The 25,657-nt window shown below is 46.6% G+C and overlaps 3 protein-coding genes across 3 annotated transcripts in view; all 3 read left to right on the top strand.

Annotated features, from left to right (window-relative positions):
- The window catches only part of CSF3R (colony stimulating factor 3 receptor), a 29,775-nt gene extending 27,355 nt beyond the window's left edge, over positions 1 to 2,420 (top strand). Inside the window, exon 16 of the mRNA XM_063139697.1 lies at positions 577 to 2,420. Within this exon, the coding sequence (XP_062995767.1) occupies positions 577 to 1,092 (516 nt within the window). The 3' untranslated portion in view covers positions 1,093 to 2,420. The remainder of the gene's footprint in view (positions 1 to 576) is intronic.
- Positions 2,421 to 7,032: 4,612 nt separating this feature from the next.
- MRPS15 (mitochondrial ribosomal protein S15) lies at positions 7,033 to 19,018 on the top strand. The gene is made up of 9 exons (XM_063140587.1): positions 7,033 to 7,161; positions 7,319 to 7,454; positions 9,986 to 10,048; positions 10,663 to 10,738; positions 12,453 to 12,501; positions 13,801 to 13,885; positions 15,459 to 15,517; positions 16,387 to 16,578; positions 18,810 to 19,018. Exons 1-9 carry the CDS (start codon positions 7,033 to 7,035, stop codon positions 18,927 to 18,929), a joined length of 909 nt encoding a protein of 302 aa, XP_062996657.1. The 3' UTR covers positions 18,930 to 19,018.
- A 232-nt stretch (positions 19,019 to 19,250) lies between these two features.
- On the top strand, positions 19,251 to 25,113 carry LOC134407720 (cornifelin homolog A-like). The gene is made up of 3 exons (XM_063139635.1): positions 19,251 to 19,666; positions 21,090 to 21,226; positions 24,908 to 25,113. The coding sequence occupies exons 1-3, from the start codon at positions 19,555 to 19,557 to the stop codon at positions 25,001 to 25,003; spliced, it is 345 nt and encodes a 114-aa protein (XP_062995705.1). The 5' UTR covers positions 19,251 to 19,554; the 3' UTR covers positions 25,004 to 25,113.
- The last annotated feature ends 544 nt before the right edge of the window (positions 25,114 to 25,657 follow it).

The raw sequence follows: 25,657 nt of genomic DNA, 5'->3' as shown, positions 1-25,657 counted from the left end.
CTTCACCTGAGGCCGAGGCTCAAAACGGAAGGGCAGGCCGCGGTTGCAGCCTGGTCTTCCGGTTTGAGCCTCAGCCTCAGTTGAAGCCACCGCCGGAATATGACAGAGGTAGGTAAGCCCCCCTCCCTTCTGCCCCCTTACCTGGCTCTGCCGCCGTCGCCACACGGACCGCGGCAGCACCAGGTAAGCCCCCACTTACCTTTCTTTCGGAGTTCCGGATCGAGGCGAAGGAGCCACCTTCATCTCGATCTGCTCCATGACGCTCCGCTGCCCCCCCCCCCCGATCCTCTTCACCTTCACCTTAAGGGAAGGCGAAGCACCCCGATCCGCTTCTGCTTCTCTGACCCGAAGCGAAGCGGAGCACAGCCCTGATGCTGAGGTCTAGCAGGGGAAGAATGCCCCCACCACACCATGCTCCTGAGCATCCCTGAGGAAGCTGGCCATTGACGGCAGTGGGGAGGCTGACCTCAGTGAGCCCTTGCTCTGACCTGGTACTGTGCTGGCTTACGTGAGGATCTACACTGTTGCCATTAAACCCCCCCCACACACACACCTTTTTCTCCCCTTCTTTCCCAGGAGACCCTCCCAGCTCCAAAGGCCTGTGAGCTCAGCCCCGTCGTGGTTTCTGCCATCTTAGTCCTTGAAACAGATGAGAAGAAGAAGTGCCTCTCCTGTGGGAAGAACGAGTCCATGAAGGCCCTGGAGGACAGGCCAACCGCCTCCTCTGAATCTTTTGTTCCTGATGCCGATGGCGCTGTGCCAGCCAGTGGCCCCACGCCAGCCTCGTACATGAATGGCACAGAGTCTGTCCAATATGCCAAGGTGCTTGGGGACCGTTACCGCAGCCAGCAAGAAACGTCCCCCACTTTCTACGTGCGCTCCAACTCCACACAGCCGCTGCTGGGTGACATGACCCCCAGCCCAAAGCCCTATGAGAACCTGTGGTTCCACAGTGATCAGCCAGTCACCAAGAGGGGCTGCAGCTTTCAGGAGGATGCCCTCTTCCTGGACAGGGCTCTGTTGGATTTCCCGTTGCTGCAGGGCTTAAAAATTGATGGGGATGAAGACCTGAGCCACTTCCGAAGGCTGTAGAACCCTAGTGGAGGGATGCAACTGGAGCTGCCCTCCATGGATTTTTGTGGCTTTGATTCTCCTCCTCCATGGAGGAAGCACTACCTGAGCACTCTGGTCAAACACGCTGCCAGCTATATTTTCTGTTTTGCTCTCAGGAGTGGGAGGATGTGGGGGTTGGCATTCCCAGAGGCAGAAGGATGCCCTTTCCTCTCCTCCAGCCAAACCCAGATGAGCGAGGGTTGTCAAAAGCAGCCAGGCCGTTGATTCATTGTTTCTTGCAGCACCTTTTCCAACTCATCCCAGCTGGTGAACTTGTGTTGCTCTGGTCTTGTATTTAAATGGACGACACATAACCCATCTCAGGCCTCTCAGAGAGAATGTGGACGGGAACACACACACACACACACACACCTCTGTGGATCTCTTAGTCACTGGCCTACAGGTCTTTGCTGCTCACAATGGCTGACTCCGGAACACCACTCTTGCCTCCCGTGTTTTCATAGCACTCTGCACATGAGGATATGCCTGCATGTGCAGAAACCTGGTGCTAGGATTGCAGCATCAGCAGCCACCATAAGCAACTGGAGGTGTGCGGAGCCCAGGGAGGGCTCCTAGGCTGGCAGTTCTGGAGGGAAAACCCAAGAAGCAAGCAAACCTCAAGCTGGTATTGAATTAGTTTTATTCTTGCAGAATAAAGAAAATGTGTTTGTTTTCATTCTGCAAAAATAAACCTAATTCAGCACTTGCAGTTTTCATCTTCTGGTGCTAGAATAACCCACCCTAGAATTTAATTGAGCAAGGGGTCTGCAAACTAAAACAACAACACAGAAAAGGAATTCCAGCAGGGAGATCCCCTAAATGGATGCTCCCCCTCCCCACTCCAATGGCAGCAGCTGCCTTCAAGGTTTAGCATTGTTCTGTGTGCCCTGCAACATTTCTCAGATGAAAAAGAGAGAGTCTCTTGTGTCTGTAACACTCACACACCATGCTCGCTTCCTGGCCCTGATGGCAGGCTGTGCATTTGGCACATGCATATGCATTGGCACACACTTGGATGAGAAGCAAGACACATCCTTTCCACCCCAGAGATTTAACACACCGGGGATATATATTGCACAACAACCTTTTTTTTTCTGAAGACATCCTCAAATTCTGTCCAAAATATGGGCAAAATTGGGGTAGTGTTAGGTACCAGAAAACCAGTACTCTTCTGGGTAAATAGGACCCTTTGGGAGGTATAGCTCTGTAGCTGCTGCCAGAGGCCCCAAAGAAAACTACAGTTGGATGACTTCTGAAAGACATGTGCCTGCAACAGTGTCCTAGTGCCTCAGAGGAAAGGACACAAACACACACACAACACTTCCTAAATATGCCCAGTTTGCTGCCTTGCCTCTTAAAGGCAAAGCGACAAACCAGGCCATTCCCTGGGTTGCCAAAGTTCCAGGAGTGCCTCCCTCTGCTGAGCAAATCTTGAGGAGGGCATCTTTGACACTGGCCCTTGGGCTGCTGGGTGAAATAACAATGAGAAAATAGCAGCTGCCTGGTTGGTTCATGGCCCTTGTTCTGTTGCTGTTTATATGATAAGAAATGAGTCAGGGAGTAAGGGGAGCACAAGGGCTTGTTAGCCTGAGGGCACCCAAAAGACTTCTAAACAAACAATTTATAGTACGCTCGTGACTGGCTGCTCCCTGAAGTTTGCAGGTCGCTTTCATGACGTCATAAACTAACAGTACTCTTCAAATAGCAGATAGCACTCTTCCAATACTTGAAATGTTGTCACACAGAGGAGGGCCAGGATCTCTTCTCAATCATCCCAGAGTGCAGGACACAGACTAATGAGCTCAAGTTACAGGAAGCCAGATTCCGGCTGGACATCAGGAAAGACTTCCTTACGGTTACAGCAGTACGACAATGGAACCAATGACCTAGGGAGGTTGTGGGCTCTCCCACACTAGAGGCCTTCAAGAGGCAGCTGGACAGCCATCTGTCAGGGATGCTTTAAGGTGGATTCCTGCACTGAGCGGGGGTTGGACTTGATGGCCTTATAGGCTCCTTCCAGTTCTATGATTCTAGGATGCCACCTCCCTTTTATCCCAGCAATCCTGTTTTTAAGGGCTTCTTTAGATGAATCAGAAAGCGCATTTGCTTCCTGCTTCTTTTCTGCAATTGCAATGAGCTGAATTACGCAGGAGAAGAGGGGCAACCAAGTGGTCGATAATTGAAAACTTCCCCTCCTCGTAGTATTGAATGGGACAGCGCCCTCTAGTGAGTGTTTGTAGTGCAACTTCATCTGCACACGGCAAGAAATCCCAAGGTATTTCAGAAGAATCAGGATATCCAAGTTTGTTTAATGAAATAACTGGGGGAAGGAGCAGGAGACATACAGGAGCCTCTCGACATCATCAAAATGACCTGAAAGCTTCCGTGAGTGCCCAGTCACGAGTGTGCTATAAATCACTTGTTTGGAGAAGCCCTAACGTAGATATAATCCAGTCTTTATTTATACTAGATTTTTTATTCCGGCACTAGATAGCAGTGTTTCATTGCAGCCTATTCTTTTCAATGATATTCCCTTTTCAATTAAAAATCACGTGGTCGCTGTTCATCACTGTTTGAAGGAGCCTGTTTTGAACATGAAAAGACCCAAGATGGCAAGAAGAAGGTGGTTTTTTGTGTGTGTTTTTCTAATGTAGAGCACCTCTTGGACAAGAGGAAACCTGGACTGACTGAGAAAGGGAGTCAAGGATATTCTTTTTCCAACGTTAGTGGGGTGTGGGGAGAGGAGTCAAAGGGGGAAATGTTTCTTGGAGGGAGGGCAGGGAACTCCATGGTTTTTTCTAAAGTATTCCCCCCCCCCCACTGCTGCTGCTGCTATTTATCATGTATATAGACTGTTTCAAATTAAAGGTGCTTCATCATTCTTTGCCTGTTTGCCCTGACTCTGAAGAAAGGTCCTGGCATTTCCCTTCCTCCGCTGCAGCCAGACACAGACAGAAGCAGCACGTCTCTGTAGAGTGGGAAAGGTCAGCGCAGGAGCCCAAAGGCGCGTCGTAAGAGCACAGCGAGATCCAGGCCTCATTCTAGCTTTTTCCTTCAGCCAACCCAAACAGACACTTCGGGCAGGTCTGTTTTCTAGAAGCCCAAGCGTGTCCTTCTTAAGGTGCTGGAGGGTGGGGGGGAAATCTCTTGCTGAGATCACACACATGAAATCTTTACACGCCAGATTCAATCATTCCCTTTGTCCTTGTCTGCATTCCTAGATAAACAGAATCCAGAAATGGGGGAGGGGTGAAGGGGAGGTGGGGGGGATGTACACTCCCACCCAAATCTTTACACACAAGCTCTGGGGCCAGGCCTGCAGGAGGGGCTGGGCTCAATGGGTTGTGCCTCCTGCTTCGCATGCAGCACAGCACAGGTGCAACCCTTGGCTTCTCCGCGTAGGGCCAGGTAAGAATCCCCCTGAAGCCAGACAATGTTGACAGCACTGGGCTCAATGGACCAAGGACTTGATTCCATTCAAGGCCGCTTCGTCTGTTCCTGTGCTTCAGAATCCGCCCCACCCCCACCCCCAAATTTGTTTCAGCTATGGACTCCAGTGTTAAAATTTCCGTGGGAAACGATCTGTCTTCCGTTCATCCATTGATTTTTTAGGATTTTTTTTTAAATTGAGGTTTATTTATTTATTTATTTATTTATTACATTTTTATACCGCCCAATAGCTGAAGCTCTCTGGGCGGTTCACAAAAATTAAAACCACAGTAAAACACCCAGCAGGTTAAAACACAATTACGAAAATTTAATAATTTTAAAATTATTATTTTTTAAATTGTCATTTTTAAAGTTAAAGAGATTAAACTTTGTACCATGATAGGATTTAGGTAGAGCTTTAGCCACACCAAATTTGAAACAGATCCGTTCATCCATTGATTTTTTAGGAATTTTTTAAAAATTGAGGTTTTAAAATTATTATTTTTAAAATCGTCATTTTTAAATATAAAGAGATGTAACTTTGTACCATGATAGGATTTAGGTAGAGCTTTAGCCACACCAAATTTGAAACAGATCCGTTCATCCATTGATTTTTTTGGAATTTTTTAAAAACTGAGGTTTTAAAATTATTTTTTAAACTGTCATTTTTAAAGATAAAGAGCTGAAAGTTGGCACCATGATAGCTTTTAGGTAGAGCTTTAGCCATACCAAATTTGAAACAGATCAGGGGCCAGTAGCAAACCCTGTTAACAACAACAGCACCTTGCAATGAGTGAAGATACAGTCCGAAAAGATATTTGAGGGAAGGGGAGAATGTAACACACAGAGTATAGCAAAAGCTTCAAAGTACAGCAAAACCTACAAAAGTAGGAGTGAGTGAAGTTAATTTCAGATACACTGAATCTCTCACTTGTTCTTTATTTCAGTGATTTTAACATTAAGATGTTATGTAGAACAGATTTGTCTTAAATGTGTGCTGTAAAATCAGACATGTGACCAAGGCTATGTTCGGGTGGGCACGCCCCCTTGGTACTGGACACGCCCCCTTGGGGGTGACCATGTTGTCCTCCTTTTTGGTTTCCAAAATATGGTCACCCTACTTCTACTCTGCCCCTTTTCTATAGAATTACCATCCTTGTGCACTCACTTCTACGGAACATCCACATAAAATCCCCCATGCTTTCTGTGTTAGCTTTTCGTGTTTTCCAGGCCTACTTCTTTATGTTTTTTTGGTAATGAATTGCACCACCAAGCTGTGAAGGGGGCTGCCCTAGCTCCCAGCAGAGTAGGCCAGGGACAAAAGGCTTCTTGGGCTGAACACCAACTCAGCAAGGTAGGCTGCCACCAGCCCTTACCTCCAACTCGGCCTGAGACAGGGGACCCTCAAGCCTTATAGGACCAAGAACACACGTACAAAGTAGAGGAGCAGTCAGAGCCAGAGGTGCCGCGTCACACGTCTGCCTCCACCATACACAAGATGCCCAGTTCACAGAAGGCAAACCTAGGGTGACCATGTGAAAAGGAGGACAGGTCTCCTGTATCTTTTACATTTGTATTGAACAGGGAATTTCAGCAGATGTTATTTGTATGCATGCAGCACCTGGTGAAATTCCCTCTTCATCACAACAGTTAAAGCTGCAGGCGCCCTGCCCTCTTGACCAGATACAAAAGAGGACAGGGATCCTGCAGCTTTAACAGCAGTGACGAAGAGGGAATTTCACCAGGTGCTGCCTGCATGCAAATGACATCTGCTGAAATTCCCTTTGCTATACAACTGTTAAAGACACAGGAGCCCTGTCCTCCTTTCCATATGGTCACACTAGGCAAACCGCTTCACAGCAAAACACCCCCTTTCGTCACAGGACCCTCTCCAGCCCCCAGGATGCTGCACTTTTCCTAGCTTCCCCGTTTTCTTTTTCCTGGCCAGCTGGGCATTCGGGGCTTTGGCTATCCACCATTTTCATTTGCCGGGGGGGTGGGGGGGAATGCCTCTAGGCCCAGAGGCATTTGAGGAAAGGAAGGTGGCCCTGGAAGTGGGCTCTGTGCTTTGCAGCATGCCAGCCTCCCAGGTGAAATCAAAGAATGGCCAGAAGTTCTAAGAAAATACAACAAAAACAAGAGGGGCAGGGATGCGGTGAGGCCCGCGGGCACCACGCTGGGGGCCCAGCAGCAGAAGGTGCCACCTGGCTAGGGTTGGGATAGGTAGACAGGCCAGCCTTCGCCCCTCACCTGTGGAAAGTGAGGCAGGGGAGCTTCGCGTGCCAAAGTGGATATGGATTTAAATGGATATTGTCTGTTTTTGTTTGTATTTAATGCTTTTTATGCTTTTAAATTTTGTATATTTCTTTTTAATGTTCAGTTTTTAACTTTTGTAAACCACTCAGAGAGCTTTGGCTATGGGGCGGTATATAAATGTAAATAATAATAATAATAATAATAATAATAATAATAATAATAATAATGATGATGATGATGATGATGATGTCCGGAGGGTCAACACCTAGAGAAGCACCTCAGACAGGACAGGGAGACAGGCGCCTGTCCCTGGCAGAGCCACTGCCAGCCCAAGGCCGTTCTGCCCTGCACGCTTACTCCGAGGTAGTTGCCTCTAATCTCCCTTTTGCAACCGCGCTTAAAGGTGCCCAACCCGGGGGTTGCGTGGCCTATCACTCACCCGAGGGGCGGGCCGTCTCGGTCGCCTCCCATTGGTCGCGGCGCGTAAGCTGCCAATCGATGCCCTCGGTGCTCGCTCCAGCTGCCTGGGAGTAGCGCGCAAGATGGCGGCGCCCAAGCGCTGAACGAGGGGAGGAAGATGCTGCTGGCGCTGCTGCGCGGAGGCGGCGCGGCGCTGCGCGTGGGGAGCCGCCTCGGCTTGGATGTGGCGGCGGCGAGTAAGGAGGGGGCGGCCTGAGGGGGGCGGCTCGGCTCGCGTAATTCGGAGTGCCCGCGTTGTCGCGGTCTGCAGACGGGTGGTGCCCTTCCCCGCCGCCTTTGGGCGCTCCAGGGCCCCGGGCTCGGACCCGGCCGGCTGCGGGGGCGTCCGCTCGGACTGCGCGTCCTCTGCGGCGGGGGCCCGCGGTCTCCTCCCGAGCGTGCAGACGAGCAGCCGGGCGCGGCGGCCCCCGGAGGCTCCCGTGCCATGCGGTGCGCCGCCTTTCTTAGGCCCGCGGGCTCGAGAAGCTCTGCCGCGGAGCCCTTGGCAACTGCGGCAGGTCGGTCGGGCTGGAAGGCCCCTGCGGACTCCGGCGTGCCGCGCTTGTGCCCTGCGGAGCGGCAGTGTCTTGACCTACAGCTCCCGGGTGCCTTAGCCAGCCTAGCCAAGGGCGGGCGATCAGGGGAGTTGGAGGCCAAAAGACCTGGAGGGCCACGATCTGCATAAGCCCTGTGTAAACGGAGCAGAAGAGGCCGCGGAAAAGTGTGTCGTCGTCTTCCTCTCCTCCCCCCCCCCGTGGCCCGCACCCCGCGGCGCAGCAGGCCCCCTCCCGCGGCTAGGACAGCGGAGATGGCGCGTGGCAAAAGCGACTTCGGTGCCTGCCGAAGTTTTTGCACCATTGGGAATTAACAGATTCCGGGACATGTTCCATCCCCAGACATGCCGCAAAGGTTGCTTCTGCATCTGTCTGCAGGTTCCACCCATCAAGAAGGACATGCTCTCAACCGTAGTTGTATTCCTCCCTCACCAGCCTTGTTTGTATATATGACATTGAGCGCAATTGAACTTACTCTTGAGTAGACAGCAAATTATCTTGCGCATGCCCTTGGATGGTGAAAAAAGTAGGGTGATTAAAGTGCCTGATTTTTACACACACACACATATGTGTATGTGTATATATATATATATATATATATATATATATATATATGAATGATATCTATTATTGATAACATTCTTATGCTGCCCAGTAGCTGAGGCTCTCTGGGCAGTTCACAATTAAAAACTGTGGGCATCACTGTTAGGACACGAACAAGTCACCAGAGATCACAGTGACCCTGTTCAGATGACACGCTAAGCTATGGTGGTTAAGCATTTTCCACTAAACATTATGGCTTAGCATGTCGTGTGAACCATTCCTAACCATGGCATCTACATAACCACAATTTAAACATGCTCGCTAACCATTGGCTGCAAAAGGGTTAGCGGCCTAACCATCGCTTAGCATGTTGCCTGAACAGGCCCAATGTGTATATTGACATCATCTTTGGCATGGGACACTGTCCTTTACAACTGTACAGTCTTGCTTTTACTGTGGTTTGAAAGCGTTGTAAAGGTAGCAAGTGTACAACTGCACGTTACTCATTCTTAGTGATGTGGAAGAAGACTGAGGAAATAACTTTGGTAGTGAAAAACAATGATATATTGCCTATATTTGCCTATATTTTGGTATGATCAGATATTAGAGAGTCAATAGATAGCTTAATGTTTCATCTTCTAGTTCTCTTATGAAAAAGGCAGTTTCCATTTGTAGTTTTTAAAGTATTATACAAAAAAAGGTCACCATCTTATCAGACCCGCTTCATTGGTTCTAGTTTTCGCATATTTAATATAGATCGCTGCCCTGACAAAAAGTGCAAGTGGGATAATACTGGGTGGGATTTGTTTATGGTTACACCTCACCTATGCAGTTGATTTACTGAACTAATACAGAAAGGTCAGTGCAATGTACATGGCATGTCAGGATTTCCAATGAAGAGACAAAATGCTTTGCTAAAAGAGGGAACAGTATTTTGTTTTCTTTGCTTGTTTACTTTAAACCCTAGAGAGAGGAGGGGAAACTGTTAGGCCATCAGAAATCTTATGAAGAAAGTTACAAAGTCACCTACAAAATGCAACATCGCACAGCCATTTTAAAACAGACCAATACTTTAAAGTGCCACAAGTCTATCAGGTAATCTTAAAAATGCAACAATGCCAAAGCCACCACAATACAATACAAAACACAGAGCTGATTGTTGTGACTCTAACGCTGCAGTCCTGAACCCATTTAACTGGAAGTAAATGCCATTGAACTCACCTGAGCATATTTCCAAGTGGGCATGTATAGTATTGTGCTTTAAAACACCTTTCCTCCTGCCTTTCTGAAGTACCCTAACAGCCCACTGTGCACTTGTAACAGCTTTGTTGGAGGTATGGAATGCAAGCAACTTCTGCCATCTCTCCCTTCATTCCCCAAATGCTATGCAGCGCATAGGGATGGGGCAGAAAATAGGATGCTTGTTCAAAAGTGGGCCATTCAATTTATTTACAAGCCTCTCAGAGTGACAGAGCTGCATAATCTCTCCAAATGTCAAGACAGAGGTGATGTGGAAACAACATTCTGTTTTTGAATTACTTCCCAGGAAGAAAATGCTCCTATATTGCGTTAGTGTGTTACATTGAAATGGTTCTGGGCATACAATAACACTGCTACTTTTCTGTGTGTAGGTATGAGCCCCCTCCTTCAAACAGCCAGAGACTATGCCAGGCCTGTCCGGAAAAAGAAGCAAGGTTTGTGTTCTCGGTTGATCTGAGGTTGTGTTCTGTGCTCGCTGCTGTGCGCTGTCTGTCTGACAAAAGACCATCACCTTAAGTGTTTGGGGTTCAAATGTTGAGGGCACTCCATGATTGTCCTGAAGATCATGGGGTTTGAGACTTATATCCCAGGCAAATGGAGGGGTCGTCCCTGCCTGCTCCTGGGATCCCCTGTGTGTCATTTGGATGATCCCGGGATATAGACCTGGTCTAGCCATGGCCTTAGTCTCTGATACCAAATCCTGATCCATTTTGATGGGTAAATAAAAGCTGATTGGCAATACACACACACACACACACACAATGTTCTTTTGGCCCAGGGGATTGCCACGCCAACTTCCTCTGAGCCACTAAGCCTTTCTCAACTGGAATCCCTATCTAACCCTCACAATATGTTTCCCTCTCTCTAACTACTCGGAGTTGCGAAAAACTGGGCAGTCTCTTCAGAAACCATCTTGTGGGTTTCCATAGGTATCTATCTGGCTGTTGTTGGAGACTGTACCAGTGTACAGTCTCCAACAACAGAGCAATCTACTAGAGCAATCTACCAAGACTGCTATTGTGTTCTTAACAGCATTTTCTTTTTGCAGGAATCCCCAGCCATTTGGATGACCTACCTCCTACAATGCTGAAGAAAGATTATGCCAATCTCCCAGTTGTAGACAAGTAAGATTTGCAGGGACAAGGCGAAGGACTGTGAATTGCAACAAAGGCGTGTGTTGGAGGAAACAGCAAAGCTACTCAGTACTTGAGCAACATTAGGCTGCCTTCAGCTCTGCCACCTGCCAAATTGTGCAATGGGGAGGAGAAAGGGGTCCCAAGATGCAGGCACTGAGGTCCTCAGATAATGGAGGGAGGCTGTTAAAATATCCCTCCATCCCCACATTCATTTCTATATTAACTCTGTGACAAAATAATGCTCTCAGGACTAAATTTCATTCCCTTGATCTTAAAATCTCTTGAGACTGTTTCCAAAGGATTAGTGTGAAGGGAAGGAAGGGGGTCACCCAAACTCCCTGCAAGGCAGGAAGGGGATAGAAAAAAAATACCAGTGTAGTGCAACCAACCCCACCCCACCCCACCCCTTACATCCACCTCAGGCTGAGACAGGGTGCTCTCAGGCCTTTCAGGACACTTGTGGGGACAGAAATAAGAGTTCAAGCTGAGACCCTCTATTTCAAGCCTCAAACCAAACCAGGACCAAGCAGAAGGCTCTGAATTTAGTCCTGAGGCTTTACCTAGAACAAAGCACGCAGAGAAACTTTGAAATAGATTTGATTTACAGGAGGGAAGTGGGGGAGATGAACAAATATCAGAGAAAACCCGGAGAAACCAGGGAAACTATTTGGAACAATGCTACAGGCAAGAATAACGGCAATACCTGATCCTATTCTATACTTAGATAGGAATTCACCTTACTTAGGTGAAGTAAGGTCTTCCTGTGGGACAGGGCCCAATGGGACAGGATCCCTTCCTATGGGATAGGATCTAAGAACTCCACAAGCCTAGAGGCTAGTTGGCACAGGTAGACAAAGACAAAAAGGAAAAAAAATGACAACAGTAGCCCCTCTGGCTTTAACCCTGTCCCTCCCTCCCCCAGCTTTTGAGAAATGTGAAATAAGTTTCCTTAGTCAATAATTGGTGTGGATGCCTTCCTCAGAGACAAGCCTCCTTAGCCATTGGCTGACAGGCTGAATGACTTATTAGGCTTTCAGGAGAGGATGGAGGGCAAGAAGAGCTCTCACCACAGCCTGGCTGACATTGTTCAGTCTAATTTGGCAAGAGCTCAACTCTGGCCTTAATGAGCCTGGAGACTACAAAAAAGAAAAAAAGAAAAGAAAAAGGATAACGCATGCAGATGATTTGAATGAGTGTGCACAGGTCCCGTCTTCATGCAATGGAGCTTCCTTCCAAGCAGCTAAATCTTTAAATATATATATATTCCTGACAATTTGTTTATTTGTTACAAATATTTATACAAATCCTATCAAGGTGACTTGTAACCTGTCACATAAAAATAACAGCATCATAATAATAACTAACAGATTAAGAAATAAATAACAATAATAAATCATCAGGATTGTTCGCACAGGGCGGTTGGTGGAAGATGGCCCTGGGTAATATATGAGATAGATGGCCTTCATCTATCTCAGATTCTCTCTTGGAATTCTTCCTGTTGGATGGACATTTGCTGCCAGATGGCCCAACAGGTAGCATGGGAGTCCAGCTGAGGCAGGCCCTAAGGTAGTCTTTGCCTGCCTTACTCTCCTGGAGTACCAGAATTCTCTTGATCTTAAGATCACTTGAGAGTGCTCCCAAAATGCTAAGCTGTTCAAGGGATGGAAGCCAAGTAATCCAGGGACTCTGTGCTTTCCTGCAGGTTGGACGATGTTGTAAGAAGGATGTTGTCTCTGGAAATGGCAAGCCAGGTCAGTTCTTTCCTACATGGGCAACTTGGGATTTGGGGCAAACCTTCTTTCGAAATCATTCATTCCCCCCTCTTCCATGCTGTACTAGTTTTATAATGGCTTAAGAGCCATAAAAACACAAAGAGCCTGTTCAGACAACATGCTAAGCCATGGTTAGGGCACTTACCCTTTTGCAGTAAATGGTTAGTGAGTGTGTTGAAACCATGGTTATGAAGCCACCGTGATTAGGAATGGTTCACACGACACACTAAGTCATGGTTCACACGACACCCTAAGCTATAATGTTTAGCTCAAGGTGCTTAACCACTGTGGCTTAGCGTGTTGTCTGAACAGGGTTAATTTCTGCCTCTACTGTAGGCAAGCAGGTGAGCTGTTGGCATTATCTATCATTCTGCTACTGCCGTAAATGATCTGATTCCACACTGTGACCCGGTTCACACAATCAAACAAGCTACTGTGACTTAATTAAATGGTTTGTTTTATCCCTGGCGTGTGCCAGGCACAATTCCCTAATTACCAGCCCAGGCACAGCTTATCATGTCATCCAAACCCTCAAATAATCCCAGGCTGTTGTAGGGTTGTTTGAGGGTTGTTCCACCCACCCACTCACCCCAAACAAACCAGTGCTGCCTGGGTTCGGATGACATAACAAGCTGTTCCCAGGAGGATATTTAGGGAAATGCCAGCTAGGACACATCAGAGATTAAAACAAACCACTGTGACTTGTTGGATTTTGCAGACAAGCCCAGTGGGGCTGTTCGCATGATACGACAGTCCACTGTGGGTTATTTAACCCACTGGTCTTCAACTGGTCCAGACCCGAGACCCACCTCAGACTCCCAACCTGCAACATGGAACCCACTTCCTGCAATTTTCTCCATGATCAACATGGCTGCAACAGCTTTGCTGCGACCCATCTGGGCTGATTTTGCAGACTACTTTTGGGTCACAACCAACCGGTTGAAGACCACTGATTTAACCCACCACTTGAGGGTTGTTGTTGAGTCATGCAAACCCAGCGAGCATTAAAATTATGTGAGGATTAAACAATAGCCTATTTTAGGGTTATGCAAGGATTGTTTAGCCCTCACATAACCCACACTCGTGGGATTCGCATGACGTGACAACCCCTGAGTGGGGGTTGCATATGCAATCTGGCACCCATGGACACTATGGCTAATTGTGGGATAAATAACCCACAACAAGCCATAGTGTGTCAGCCAAAACTGATAATTGGAATGAACTCTCCAGTCTTCAGTTGCTCCAGGTGTCACTTTTGTCTTCCCCTTGTGCACATAGAAGGAGAAAGTGAAAATAAAGAGAGAGCAGCTGGCAGACAAAGTCCGGAGTACCCCAAATGATACCGGATCCTTTGAGGTTCAAGGTAAGCAGAAATGTCCCAAGAGAAAAGCTGCCACCCCAATAGCCAAGGGCCTCCTTTGAGCTGGAAGGAAAGGTGTCTGGCTAGAAGCAGTGTTGAGGAGCCAAGTGTGGATTCGTGACATGCTGACTTTCATAGAATCATAGATTAGTAGAGTTGGAAGGGCCCTATAAGGCCATCAGGGCCAACCCCCTGCTCAATGCAGGAATCCACCCTAAAGCATCCCTGACAGATGGCTGTCCAGCTGCATCTTGAAGGCCTCTAGTGTAGGAGAGCCCACGACCTCCCTAACCTATTGGTTCCATTGTTGTACTGCTCTGTCAGTCTCGTATGAAAAAAAGGCAATTTACATTTGTAGTTCTTTAAAGTATTATACAAATATCAAAAAAAGGTCACCATTGTATCAGACCCGCTTCATTGGTTCTAGTTTTTGCATATTTAATATAGAATGCTGTCCTGAAAACCAGTGCTACTGACCACCCAATCAAGAAGACGAGGATGGAACTTTTGATAAGCAAATTGCCAGTGTTTCAAGGAAGCCTGATGTAGTAGCAATAGGGGACTTCAGTTACCCTGATATTTGTTGGGAGACAAATTCTGTCAAAAGTGGCCCCTCCAGGGATTTCCAGACATGCGTGGCTGATAGTGGCCTTAGTTACATCCCGTTTGGACCACTGGTAACATATTCTACATGGGGCTTCCTTTGAAAAATGTTCAGAAACTTCAGGCGGTCTAGAAAGCTGCAGCCAGACTGTTGACTGGGGCCAGTTACAAGGAGCGCGCAACTCCCTTCTTGTAGTAGCTTCACCGGCTACCAGTCTAGCTTACAGGCAGAATTCAAAATGCTGGTTCTGACCTATAAAGCTGTATACAGCTTGGGACCAGGCTACCTGAAAGACCGCCTTCTCCCATATGAACCTGCCTGGTTCTTAAACTCTTCTGGAGAGGCCATTCTTTTGAGACCTCCCCCACCAAAGGCATGTTTGGTGGTGAAGTGAGAGAGGGCCTTTTCAGTGGCCGGGCTCGTTCCCCCTCTCTGCTATGCTTCTGATGGCAGGCAAAGACAGCTTTATTGAAGAAGGATTTTGGCCTGTAGGTTGGGTGCTGTTTTTATTCTTCAATTATTATGATTATCGCATTTTAACTTGCTTTATTTTGATCCATTTTAAGTTGTTTTGTAAGCTGCCTTGAGTGCCATTTTTGGGTAGAAAAGTGAGGTATAAGTCAAATTAATAATTTACTTATAATAACTTGCTGGAGTGGAAACAATTCAAGGAGGAGTCGAATGGAGGTGATGCACTGGCCCTGTTTCCCATCTTTCCTTACACTCTGTTCCTGCTGTCTCTTTCAAGCAGCCCAGAGAAAACAGCACACTGCCTTCAGTCCTGCAACCCCTAGCGTGGGAGGAGCACACCCTGCAGCAAACTGAACGCTCCCAAAGGTGTTTCTTTGGCTGCTTGCTAGCCATGCCTATCCACAGTTTTTAAAGTGGGGGGGGGGGGGGTGAGACAACGCACTCTCAGAAGTAGCTCTTTGATCCTGGCCTTTCTAAAGCAACTTCCTTTTGCCGTTGCAGTTGCACACTTGACAGCCAGGATCCGCACACTCCGGGAGCATCTGCATATACATCCCAAGGTAATATTCTCTGAAGCAAGTGGTTTATGTTTTATGTTCCATTGTATTGCATGTAAATGTCCAAAGTCAGCAGTGATTTACAAGCAGCATACACTAAATGGTTGATGAGCAGATAATTTGTGTCTCAGATTGAAAATACTATTTAATGCTAGCCGCTACAGAGATAGTTCGTGTTTAAAGCAACGACAGTATTTCTTTTAAAATTTGATTTTGCACAATACCGATGAGCATTACATTTGATTCATTATGAAAAACATGGGCAAAAAATCCAATCCACAGTTGGGCAATATTTTTATTAAGACCAACCAAAATGCCAGTGTGAGAGCCAGTGTGGTGTAGTGGCTAAGGTGTTGGACTGGGAGTCGGGGGATCCGAGTTCTAGTCCCCACTTGGCCATGGAAACCCACTGGGTTTCCATAGCCAAGACTCTCAGCCCAACCTACCAGTCACAGACTCTCAGCCCAGCCTACTTCACAGGGCTGTTGTTGTGAGGATAAAATGGAGAAGAGGAGGATTATGTACGCCACCTTAGGTTCCTTGGAGGAAAAAAGGCGGGATATAAATGTAATAATACATAAATAAAATGCCACAAAACCTGCAAAGTCCCAAAAATGTGGCCAGGTGATGCGGCCATGAGGTCAGCAGTTTAGACCCAGGCTCAAAATGGAGATTTGTAGACTGAATGAATGAGTCACTGGTAGCTGCCTCCTTTGTTCATAAAGTTGCCTTAATTAAAGCTTTGCAAAGTGCGACTGTTATTAAATTTTGTAAATAGCTTAATTGCCAGACCATTGATTAAGAGAGCTTTAATCAGTGGGCAGCCCTGTGTTTACCATAACTGCAGTTCACAGGCTTCCACTCTTCTCCAGGACAAGTCTAACAAACGCTGCATGCTGATGACCATAGACCGGCGGAGGATGCTGCTGAAGAACTTGCGCAATAGCCGCTATGACGTGTTTGAGAACACCTGCAAGCAGCTGGGCATTGAATATGATCCTCCCCCACAGTATCGCCGCAGAGCCACCAAGCGCTGGATTGCCAAGAAAGCCTTGTGCATCCGGGTATGCAGCCTTAGCTCATAGGTCAAGGAGAACTTTGCTTGGGCTGGGATACTTTGTGCTGTCGTGCAAAAGGCTTTGGTCAGGGAAATAGGGCCGTTTGAAGAGAATCCTGTGCAATATTTGAAGATGATTTATGTCGGCAGTGCCAGGGAAGAGCAGATTGGGGAGGAATTGCTAGCAGCCTGCAAGATGTTTGCCTGTAGGAGAGGCCTCTCCCAAAACAGTGACACCCCCCCCCCCAGGTTTTCAGTGATGAAGAAACTACTTCTATCCACCAGCAGTTGTGACAAGGGATGTGAGAATCACATAACTCGATTTGTCAAGGTTCTTAGAGTTCCACCTTGAAGCTTGATCCAACTCATGACCGTATCAGATTGTGAGCTGCTTTTCTTCACGAGTGTACTTTGGTGCATTCTTGGGTACATATTTGGCAGGGAGGGGGGTGCACTCAAAAGTTTGCACCCAAATACATACACAATCTTCTCCCCTTGATTAAAGCATGTTTGTTCACTTTTTTTAAAAGTATGCATTTTTTCATGCATACATTTCCAACGTTTGCATTCTTTGAACCCATTCCGGGGGGGCCCACCCCCATGAAGAACATTGCAGTCTCAGGGATGTAAGAGGTTTGACTGCAGGCTGTGTTCATGAGGTGCAAACAGAAGTAAATTCTTGTCATAAACAAACTAAACAAATTTCTCATACATCCCTAGTTGTGACATTCTGAGAAAGGGAACCCGAAAGAGCATTTTAGATTCCGATTTTTCACACTTCGGATTCATACCAGTGTAATACCAATTCAGATTACTGGCACTACGTTTCTGACCTGTGACAATCACAGCTGAAGGCTAAAACTGAACAGACATAGAGGAAACCACTCACTGGGAGTCAAGATGGTAATTTCCTTGCAGCGGAGGAGGATGCCCTTGGAGGGACCTGCTCCTCCCACTTTCTCCCATAAGCAGGAATATGCCAGTCTGGCTGAAGTGCCCCCTCACGTGGGAGAGCGCTCTTCTTCCAGTGGTGCGGCCAGCTAGGGCTGGGCTTTGGGGCCAAAGACCAGGCCAGGGCCCCCCAGAGAGCAACGCAGGATGAGGGCATCGAGGCAGCAGAAACAAACTCCCGTGTTTTTCCTGTAGGCGTGATGGTGCTATGACTTAAGTGAGTTAAACTTGTAAAAGTGCACATGCTCAGAGTGTTGTGTTGGGTTTTCCGTCAGGGTTGGCAATCATTCTAACTTAGCAGGAATGTAGAAGCCGTTTTAAAGCACAGAATGTCAGTTGTGTGGGAAGAAAAATGTCAGTTGTGTGCTTCACAGTTGGAAGTAATAACCAAGGGCCGTAAGACCATGAAGTCCAGGGTCTAAAATTGCCCTAGCTGCAGCCCTGCCTCCTCCCTGTTTCATCCCTGCCTGGCTCCGGTACAAGACTCCGGAGACGCCTGGTTGAGCCTTTTCCTTTTGCTTACTCCTTTTCTGTTTTCCTCGTATGACATTCTGTCAAAGTAGGAAAGTCCTTTCTTTCGGGGATGGGGATCATTGATTAATGTGATTGTTACTGTTTTATTTCTGGCGTTTATATACTACTGAATATAATAAAATCTTTCAATGGTTCACAATACTAAAATACGTTGTGGGTGGGGAGTACCAAACAATACTACTGTACTCTCTTACAGCGGTATTGCTTGGTTAAATTGCTGGATTGGTCAACCCCCACCTCCCTCAAGGGAGCTTTTATTTTTTAAACGTAGGTGAGGCTGAGCGTGGAAGCAGCGAGGAGGAGCAGGATGGCAAATGTCAGTGTGTACTCCTGTGTTGCTTTTCAAATAAGTAAACACCGTTAAGTCCCCGTGGCCATCTCGTATGGCAGTCTCACTGCAAGAGCATTCATTCATTTATTTATTTATTTATTTATTTATTACATTTCTATACCGCCCAATAGCCGGAGCCCTCTGGGCGGTTCACAAAAATTAAAAAGCATTCAAAGTATAAAACAACAGTACAAAACCATAATATAAAATACAATATAAAAGCTCAACCAGATAAAAACAGCAGCAGTGCAAAATTACAAATTTAAAACACCGAGTTAAAATTTATTTATAGACTGTTAAAAGGCTGGGAGGCAACCCGGGAAAGAGCTGGCCATCTCCAACAGGGCCTGGGAAATGCTTGTGTTGCTGAATGGCCCATTTGCTGCTTTACCATCCCTTTTTTTTCCCCATGAACCCTTTAGGTCTTCCAAGAGGCGCAGAAGCTGAAAGCCCCGGAGAGACTGAGGCAGAGGCAAGAGTGGCAACAGAGAGCTTTAGCAGCAAAAGAGCAGGCGCTACAGAATGAAGGGACCCCAGTATAAGCAGAACCCGCCCCCTGTGCCATGGGGGCGGAGCTCATTTTGAGCAACAGTTCCTGACAATAATAGTCAATAAATTCTTTTAACTATCAGTATTCTCTCTCGTCTGGGTGTGTATGTGTGCACATATAGTCCCTAGCTTGTGTATACTTCAGAGGCCCCGGTCACTGGGGCCCTTTCTACACCTAAGGATTATCCCAGGAAAATGGAGGGATCATCCCTGCCTGCTCCCGGGATCCCGTGCGTCATTTGGATGTGCAGGGATGATCCCAGGACGATTCTGGGGGAAAAGGCAGGTGTAGAAACAGCCTGGGTCAATTTAGTAACTCTTGTAATGTTCAGTTTGATCAACCATAAACTAGCTCCTGAAAGCCTTTTCACCACTAAGAAACCACTTTTCCAAGCCTATTTCACCAGGCCTTACAGTACTCTGTCCCCGTCCTTGCTGTTTTCACATTGCTCAAATACATGTGGCCCAACCAGGAAACCACAAAGAACCAAAGAGCGTTTATAAAAGAGCGTTTAACGACTGTTGCAACCACTATCCTACTGCTTGCAAGTCAGTGCCAACTATTTGGATTTGCCTTCTGAAGGCTGTTCTGAGCTGGCTGTGGTTTCAGCCCTCGCCATGTCCCAACCAGTGACTTGCCAGCCAGTTAGCAAAATCTCACCTGTCACCCTGTCCTCAGAAGGCAGCTGGAGCACGGGGAGGTACGACTGTTTTTCAGACTGCCCCATGTGTAAGTAGACACCTGGCTAAATTTTCTCTGTGGGGAGCAATTGTATACATCTGTGGAAAGGCTGGATGGAGAAAATCTGTGGCAGAGACTTGTAAGCTGGCTCCGCTCCTAAATGCACTTTCCTGCGGTTTGTCCATTGTTGCTTCCAGGTTCATGTGCTTAAGACTAAGCAGCTGTTAAAACACACAGCTGTAGTTCTTGCTTGGGTCGATAAATCCTCTTGAAGTAAGTAAAGTTTAATGTGTAGAATTGCACCTCTAGGCTTTTTGTGATGAGAAGCAAAGGAGAAGGGTTATTTGGGGTCAGAATGCAGTCAAGCATTTGGGAGAGTTCTTTAGGTAGTTGCAAATAGGAAAAACAAGTTTGTTGTCCAACAAGATGTAAACGGTTCCTTTTTGCCCAAGCAGAGCCTTACCTTTCTCTGAACAGCTGAGCACCCACCCACCACCCACCTACTTTTGAATGTCCTCTGTTTCAACAGGGCTTTGCCCTGTAGGATGGAGATGGGAGCTACCCAAGGAACCAAAGCCTCCTTACCTGTGCAGAACTAGCTGTGTGGGCCTTTGGATCCCAGGCAAAGTGTTTAGATTCTAGGTTCCCCCTTTTTATATAGCTTTGTTTTGTGTTTGCAGGAGTGGGAGGTGTTCTTTTCTTGTACATAAATCTCATAAAAATCTGTTAAATACTTTAAAATCAATAATTTCTTTTTTCCTTTCACTTTTGTAATCATTTTAAAAGGGCAAATATTCTGCATTTAATTTTTAAGAAATAGCAGTGGGGATATATTTGTGAACAAAAATGAGTATACATGTATACACACACCCCTACCCTCTTCCTGCCTTAACCATGATGGATCTGTTTAAGGCAGTGGTTCTCAACCTTCCTAATGCCGCGACCCTTTAATACAGTTCCTCATGTTGTGGTGACCCCCAACCATAAAATTATTTTCATTGCTACTTCATAACTGTAATTTTGCTACTGTTATGAATCGTAATGTAAATATCTGATATGCAGGATGTATTTTCTTTGTTACAAATTTAACATAATTAAAGCATAGTGATCACAAAAACAATATGTAATTATATATTGTGAAATATTTATTTCTAATTGCAAATAAATAAAATGTCTCGGTTCCTAAGACCATCGGAAATATGTGTTTTCCGATGGTCTTAGGCGACCCCTGTGAAAGGGTCGTTCGACCCCCAAAGGGGTCCCGACCCACAGGTTGAGAACCGCTGGTTTAAGGGATGATCAGCTATCATGGATAATATTCTAGGACCCAGTTGGACAGGGTAATCTATGCCTTAAATTATTTTCTGGAGTGGAAGCTTTGTTGCAACAAAACAGAGACTCGTGGCACTGTAGGTTTTGCCTGTTCCTTCCCCTGCTGTGTCTGCTTATGTGTGTGTGCTTTGTTTGCCAGGCTGTGTTGGACTTTGCTGCCCACTAATCCTGAGCTGCTACGTGTCACGCAAACATGGAGAGCACTTTTTCCTTGGAATGGTGCCTGGTGGCATGACAGCATTACGGACTCACATGCGGCTCTCCTATGGCATTCCGGTAACATGTTAATACTTCATGTTTTGTGGTGCTCTGTAATCTATTACCCCAGTAGATGTGATCTTAGGATTCCGGATAATGAAAGAAACAGATGAGGTATACATCAAGGAATTATTTATTTCTGCACACCTTGTTAAATGCAAGTCCTATACAATAGCGATGCATAGTTTCTGAGCCAGGCAGTATTTACTAGTGCGCTACTTGGACTATAAATTGCCAACTTGCCATTCCGTCTCTCAGCTACCTGGAATAACTTGGGTGGGTAGCAGAGAAATTGCAGCATCTCCCCCTTGCCTTCCATAAACCATTTCAGAGTTTGAAGAGGAATGACAGTGGCTGCACTTAGCAGAAGACCACGATCCATTCTCCACATCCCTCCCCTTCTTGTTGGCAAGACTAGGTGCTGGTGAATGGGTTTTGTTTTTTGCAATACATAACTCATTCATGTTCAGAACAATCCTGTGGAGCAACTTGTCACAGTGTTATCTCCAGCAAAGTTGAATACAAACCGCAGGGAAGAGTTTGCTCAAATCCTGGAGCTGGCTTGCTTCCATTGCAAAGTGGAGCAGATATAATTTTTCTTGATTTTGCAGCACCACAAATAATAGTGTTTCCAGTGCATTACAGGATGCACGCTTGGTTTCAACACAGCAGTTGTCTTTCACCACCACCACACACCCCAAAAAAGCTGTGGCATTACAAAATCCTTTGACACATTACAAAGGAAGTTGGAATATATGTGGTGGGTGAAATGAGCAGAACAGAGCAGTTCATAATGAAAGGAGCACACACACCTAAGGGGCACAGTCCTTTTGATTGCGCCCTCAACGCCCCAAACTCGGAGGCTCGCAATCATCCTATGCAGGTAGGAGGAGGAGCGGAGACCATCTTTGCCTCCCCATCATGCATTTTTCGCTTGAGAGGGTGAGGGAAGGAGGCTGGAGAGACCCCAGGATAACTCGTATCCTGGCCTCTCCAATGCCCTACCCTTCCTGCCCACCGAAAAGCCCCCTTTTCTCCCTCTCCGAGTCTGCATTTTCAACCACGGAGAGCACCTGGCGCGGTCTTTCCATGCTGGGAGGGAGCTGGGATCTCCAATTGCAACTTCCAAGGTCAGAGTGCTGTCTCTGACCTCAGAGGGGGGACTCTGAACAACCCTAGGCCCCCTCAAGATGCAGACCAAGGGTCATAACATAGCTCCTTTTGTGGAAAATAGACACGGAGGGTGGTTTTGTCACCTGTTATTCTATAGCTTTTATTTTATTCAGCTGTTCAAACTTCCACTACGTAGTGTGGGATGGTTGGTTCACCTGACTGTTAATCCTAGTTTCCTACAGGTGCATTTGAAGGATGTGTTTTTGTGTTATATCCCAGCGATTGGCCCAAGGTGTTCTGGCACCTCCCCTACAACCCGTGTAGTTTAAACTGTAAAGGTACTTTATGCTGTTCATACAGATACTTCAACACAGATTAAAATAGTGATTTTCCTCTCTGCTTCTCCCACAAGCAAATGACTATTGGAAAGGGATAATGAATTAAGGAGCCTTTGAAAAGGGCATTGTGCTAAACCCTTTCCACCTAAGAGCACCAAAGTAGTTAATGCTATTCCTGAAACAATTTTCAGGCACAAAAGTCCTCTCGAGGTGTCTTACATAATAAAGTACCATACAATAAAATCCCATGCAATAACAAGGGTGGGGGGAGTCAACAAACACCAGCAATAAAACATCCAGTCGACTGTACTAAAATCTAAAACACAATTGCAGTTAAAAACAAGAGTCCAATGAAATGAGCCCAGAGGAAGGCCAAAGAAAACAAGGGGTTTCCTAAAAGCCCAAAGACAGACATGGATGGCAAGCTCTTCCAGAGATATGGGGCCACCATGTAAAAGGCCCCCTCTCGTGCACTTGCCCACTTAATTACCCTCAATCAAGGGAAGAAGGCTTGTTTTGCTGAACTTGGGCAGGCTGATATGGGTGAAAATGGTCTTTCAAATAACTTGGTCCCAAAGCTTTAAAGGTCAAAATGAGCATTTTAAATTGGGCTTGGAAACGGTCTGATAATAAATGCAGCATTGGTGTCTTGTTATTTGGCTGCCTCATCCCCACCAAAATTTGGATGGCCATATTCTGCTAGTTAAGTGCAAGCCCTGTAGGTATAGTGACTTGTCCAACAGTATACGGTCACTGTGAACACACCCACAGAAATGCAAGTACTGTAGCAACCCAAGTTCAGACTCCCTGGTTGGTTATGAAGTTCTGTGGGTTGCTATTTCTCAAGCTAGCCTACCTCATGCCACTCCAAGCCTCTTATAGGAAGACAAATCTTAACAAATGCATTGGATATGTACTTTTTCACAATTTGAGCCACTCATCACCTTTCTTCCAAGTATCTGATTTTAATGCATTTAGCTTCAGAGCATTCAGAGCCTTTAACATACATTTTCTTGTGTTCTTCAGAATAGTCCTATAAGACAGGAATTATTATTTCTATGGCAGAAAGAGGGAGACTTGCCAATGGTGCATTGAGATTCAAACCAGGGGAATTCCTGGTTCATAGCTCGGTGTCTTAAGAGAGCAATCGTATGGCCCAAAGACAGATAGGATAATTCAAATTCCTGGATCCAACGCTGGAGTCAGAGCTCCAACTTTGGACCCAGGGGTCCAGGCTCCCTGCCCCCCTTCCCTTCACAACCAGCTAAGAACCACATCGTCTGCCTCTCGGAGGTCGCAAAAGTTGATGGGGGCATTCATGGGGAGAGGGCTTGGCAGGGTGGCTTACAAGGAATCCTCCGGCCTTCCCAGCTTCCTTCTCTCCCCCTCCATGACCCCTCAGCTAAACAGGAGAAAAAGCCCATCTAGCTGAAATGCAGAGGGGGAGGAGAATGGGGGCAAATATCACCTCTCTCACGCCTCCCATTCTGCATTGGATGCCGTAAGCCTCCAAGTTCAGGGGCTTAAAGCCACCTCCATAGGACTGTACCATTAGGCACTGAGCTACACCAGTGTGCTATCATATCTGCATTGGGCTTATTGGATTTGCTGACCACTCTTTATCTCTAAACATGTGTGCCTGACACTCTAGGCCTGAATGTGAGTGAACAGCAAACATGAATTCCGGGCTTGAGGTTGCTGTGGGCTTCATCCTACGTACCTATTTCCCTTGAATTATCCCCATAGCGTAAAGCTGTTGTTGTTGTTAGCTAAATCACACCCTGGGCGGCAGCGCTCCTAAGATCCTTTGCATTCCAGGAAAGGGTTTAAGGGGGAGAAATGTAAAAAATCAACGGATGGCCCAATCTGATTCAAATTTGGTATGCTGAAAGCCCTCCTTAATATCTATTACTGTGCCAATTTTGATGTCTTTACCTTTAAAACTTACGCAGATGTAAGCATTTGTTTAATTTGTACTTTAAACATATCAAATCATCCTCCTGTGCCCCCAGTGGCCACTCGGAGAACAACAAAAGATTTGCTCCTAAAGAGGTAGTAAAATAGGTCTGTTCTTTTGGCTAAGAAGCACAATTAAAGCAGGATGCATGGGAGTGCTTCACATTCAAAGCAGATTATAAACTGGAAAACTTCAGTCCTTTGTAGGCAATTCGCAGTGATTGCACAGTATAACCCTGGTGTGATGAAGCTATGCGTCTCACTCGTTTTTTTCTTGGTTTGAATAATGCAGGGCACGGTCTGTAGCGACGCACTGTCGATGTGTCTCTGTGGCTGGTGCGAGTTGTGCCGCATGGCTCGTGAAGTGCACACACGCTCTCCGGGTTAAAAGGCAACTGAAGGTACGAAAGGGGGGAGTGACTGAAAGGGGGCACTGTCATTTGAAGAGGCCTGGCGCTTCCTGTGCAAGGACGGACGTTTCCAAGCGGGACTGGAGGACTGCAAAGCACACCTTTCAGCGAACATGATGCCCAGAGGGAATCTCTGGCTGCACTTCTAGTTGTCTAGTGCTGCAATAGGAAATCAGTTTTAAGTCCGATAGTTGCTTAATTGTAAAACTTGGACCTTTGGAGTTAGAGGAAAACAGGTAACTCATCAGGCCAAATATGCGACATCACCAACCTGTTACATGAACCCTTCACAGGCCAAGCACCACCACTTGAAAACCTGAGGGAGAGTTAATTAAGACCTTTCCCCTAGCTATGAGGGAAACAGGTTTAATATAAAGTACCACATGACATTCTGATTAACAAACTAGCTAAAAGTGGGCTAGATGGAACAACTATTAGGTGGATTCACAGTTGGCTACAGAATCGGACTCAAAGAGTACTTATCAATGGAACCTTCTCAAACTGGGGAGAGGCAACGAGTGGGGTGCCGCAGGGCTCAGTCCTGGGCCCAGTGCTCTTCAACAGTTTTATTAATGATTTGGACGAGGAGGTGCAGGGAACGCTGATCAAATTTGCAGATGACACAAAATTGG

This window comes from Elgaria multicarinata, chromosome 13 (assembly GCF_023053635.1).
Source record: "Elgaria multicarinata webbii isolate HBS135686 ecotype San Diego chromosome 13, rElgMul1.1.pri, whole genome shotgun sequence".
NCBI lineage: Eukaryota > Metazoa > Chordata > Lepidosauria > Squamata > Anguidae > Elgaria > Elgaria multicarinata.
This window is presented reverse-complemented; position numbering and strand designations above follow the sequence as displayed.

What these genes read in the sequence shown, in the direction of transcription:
- MRPS15 (XM_063140587.1), top strand. Translation starts at nt 7,033, where the DNA reads ATGATGATGATGATGTCCGGAGGGTCAACACCTAGAGAAGCACCTCAG. An exon ending in AATCTCCCAGTTGTAGACAA is followed by an intron (nt 10,739 to 12,452) that starts GTAAGATTTGCA and finishes GCTTTCCTGCAG; the next exon opens with GTTGGACGATGTTGTAAGAA. An exon ending in CGGATCCTTTGAGGTTCAAG is followed by an intron (nt 13,886 to 15,458) that starts GTAAGCAGAAAT and finishes TTGCCGTTGCAG; the next exon opens with TTGCACACTTGACAGCCAGG.
- LOC134407720 (XM_063139635.1), top strand. Translation starts at nt 19,555, where the DNA reads ATGTCCCAACCAGTGACTTGCCAGCCAGTTAGCAAAATCTCACCTGTC. An exon ending in TTTTTCAGACTGCCCCATGT is followed by an intron (nt 19,667 to 21,089) that starts GTAAGTAGACAC and finishes TTTGTTTGCCAG; the next exon opens with GCTGTGTTGGACTTTGCTGC. An exon ending in GGCTCTCCTATGGCATTCCG is followed by an intron (nt 21,227 to 24,907) that starts GTAACATGTTAA and finishes TGAATAATGCAG; the next exon opens with GGCACGGTCTGTAGCGACGC.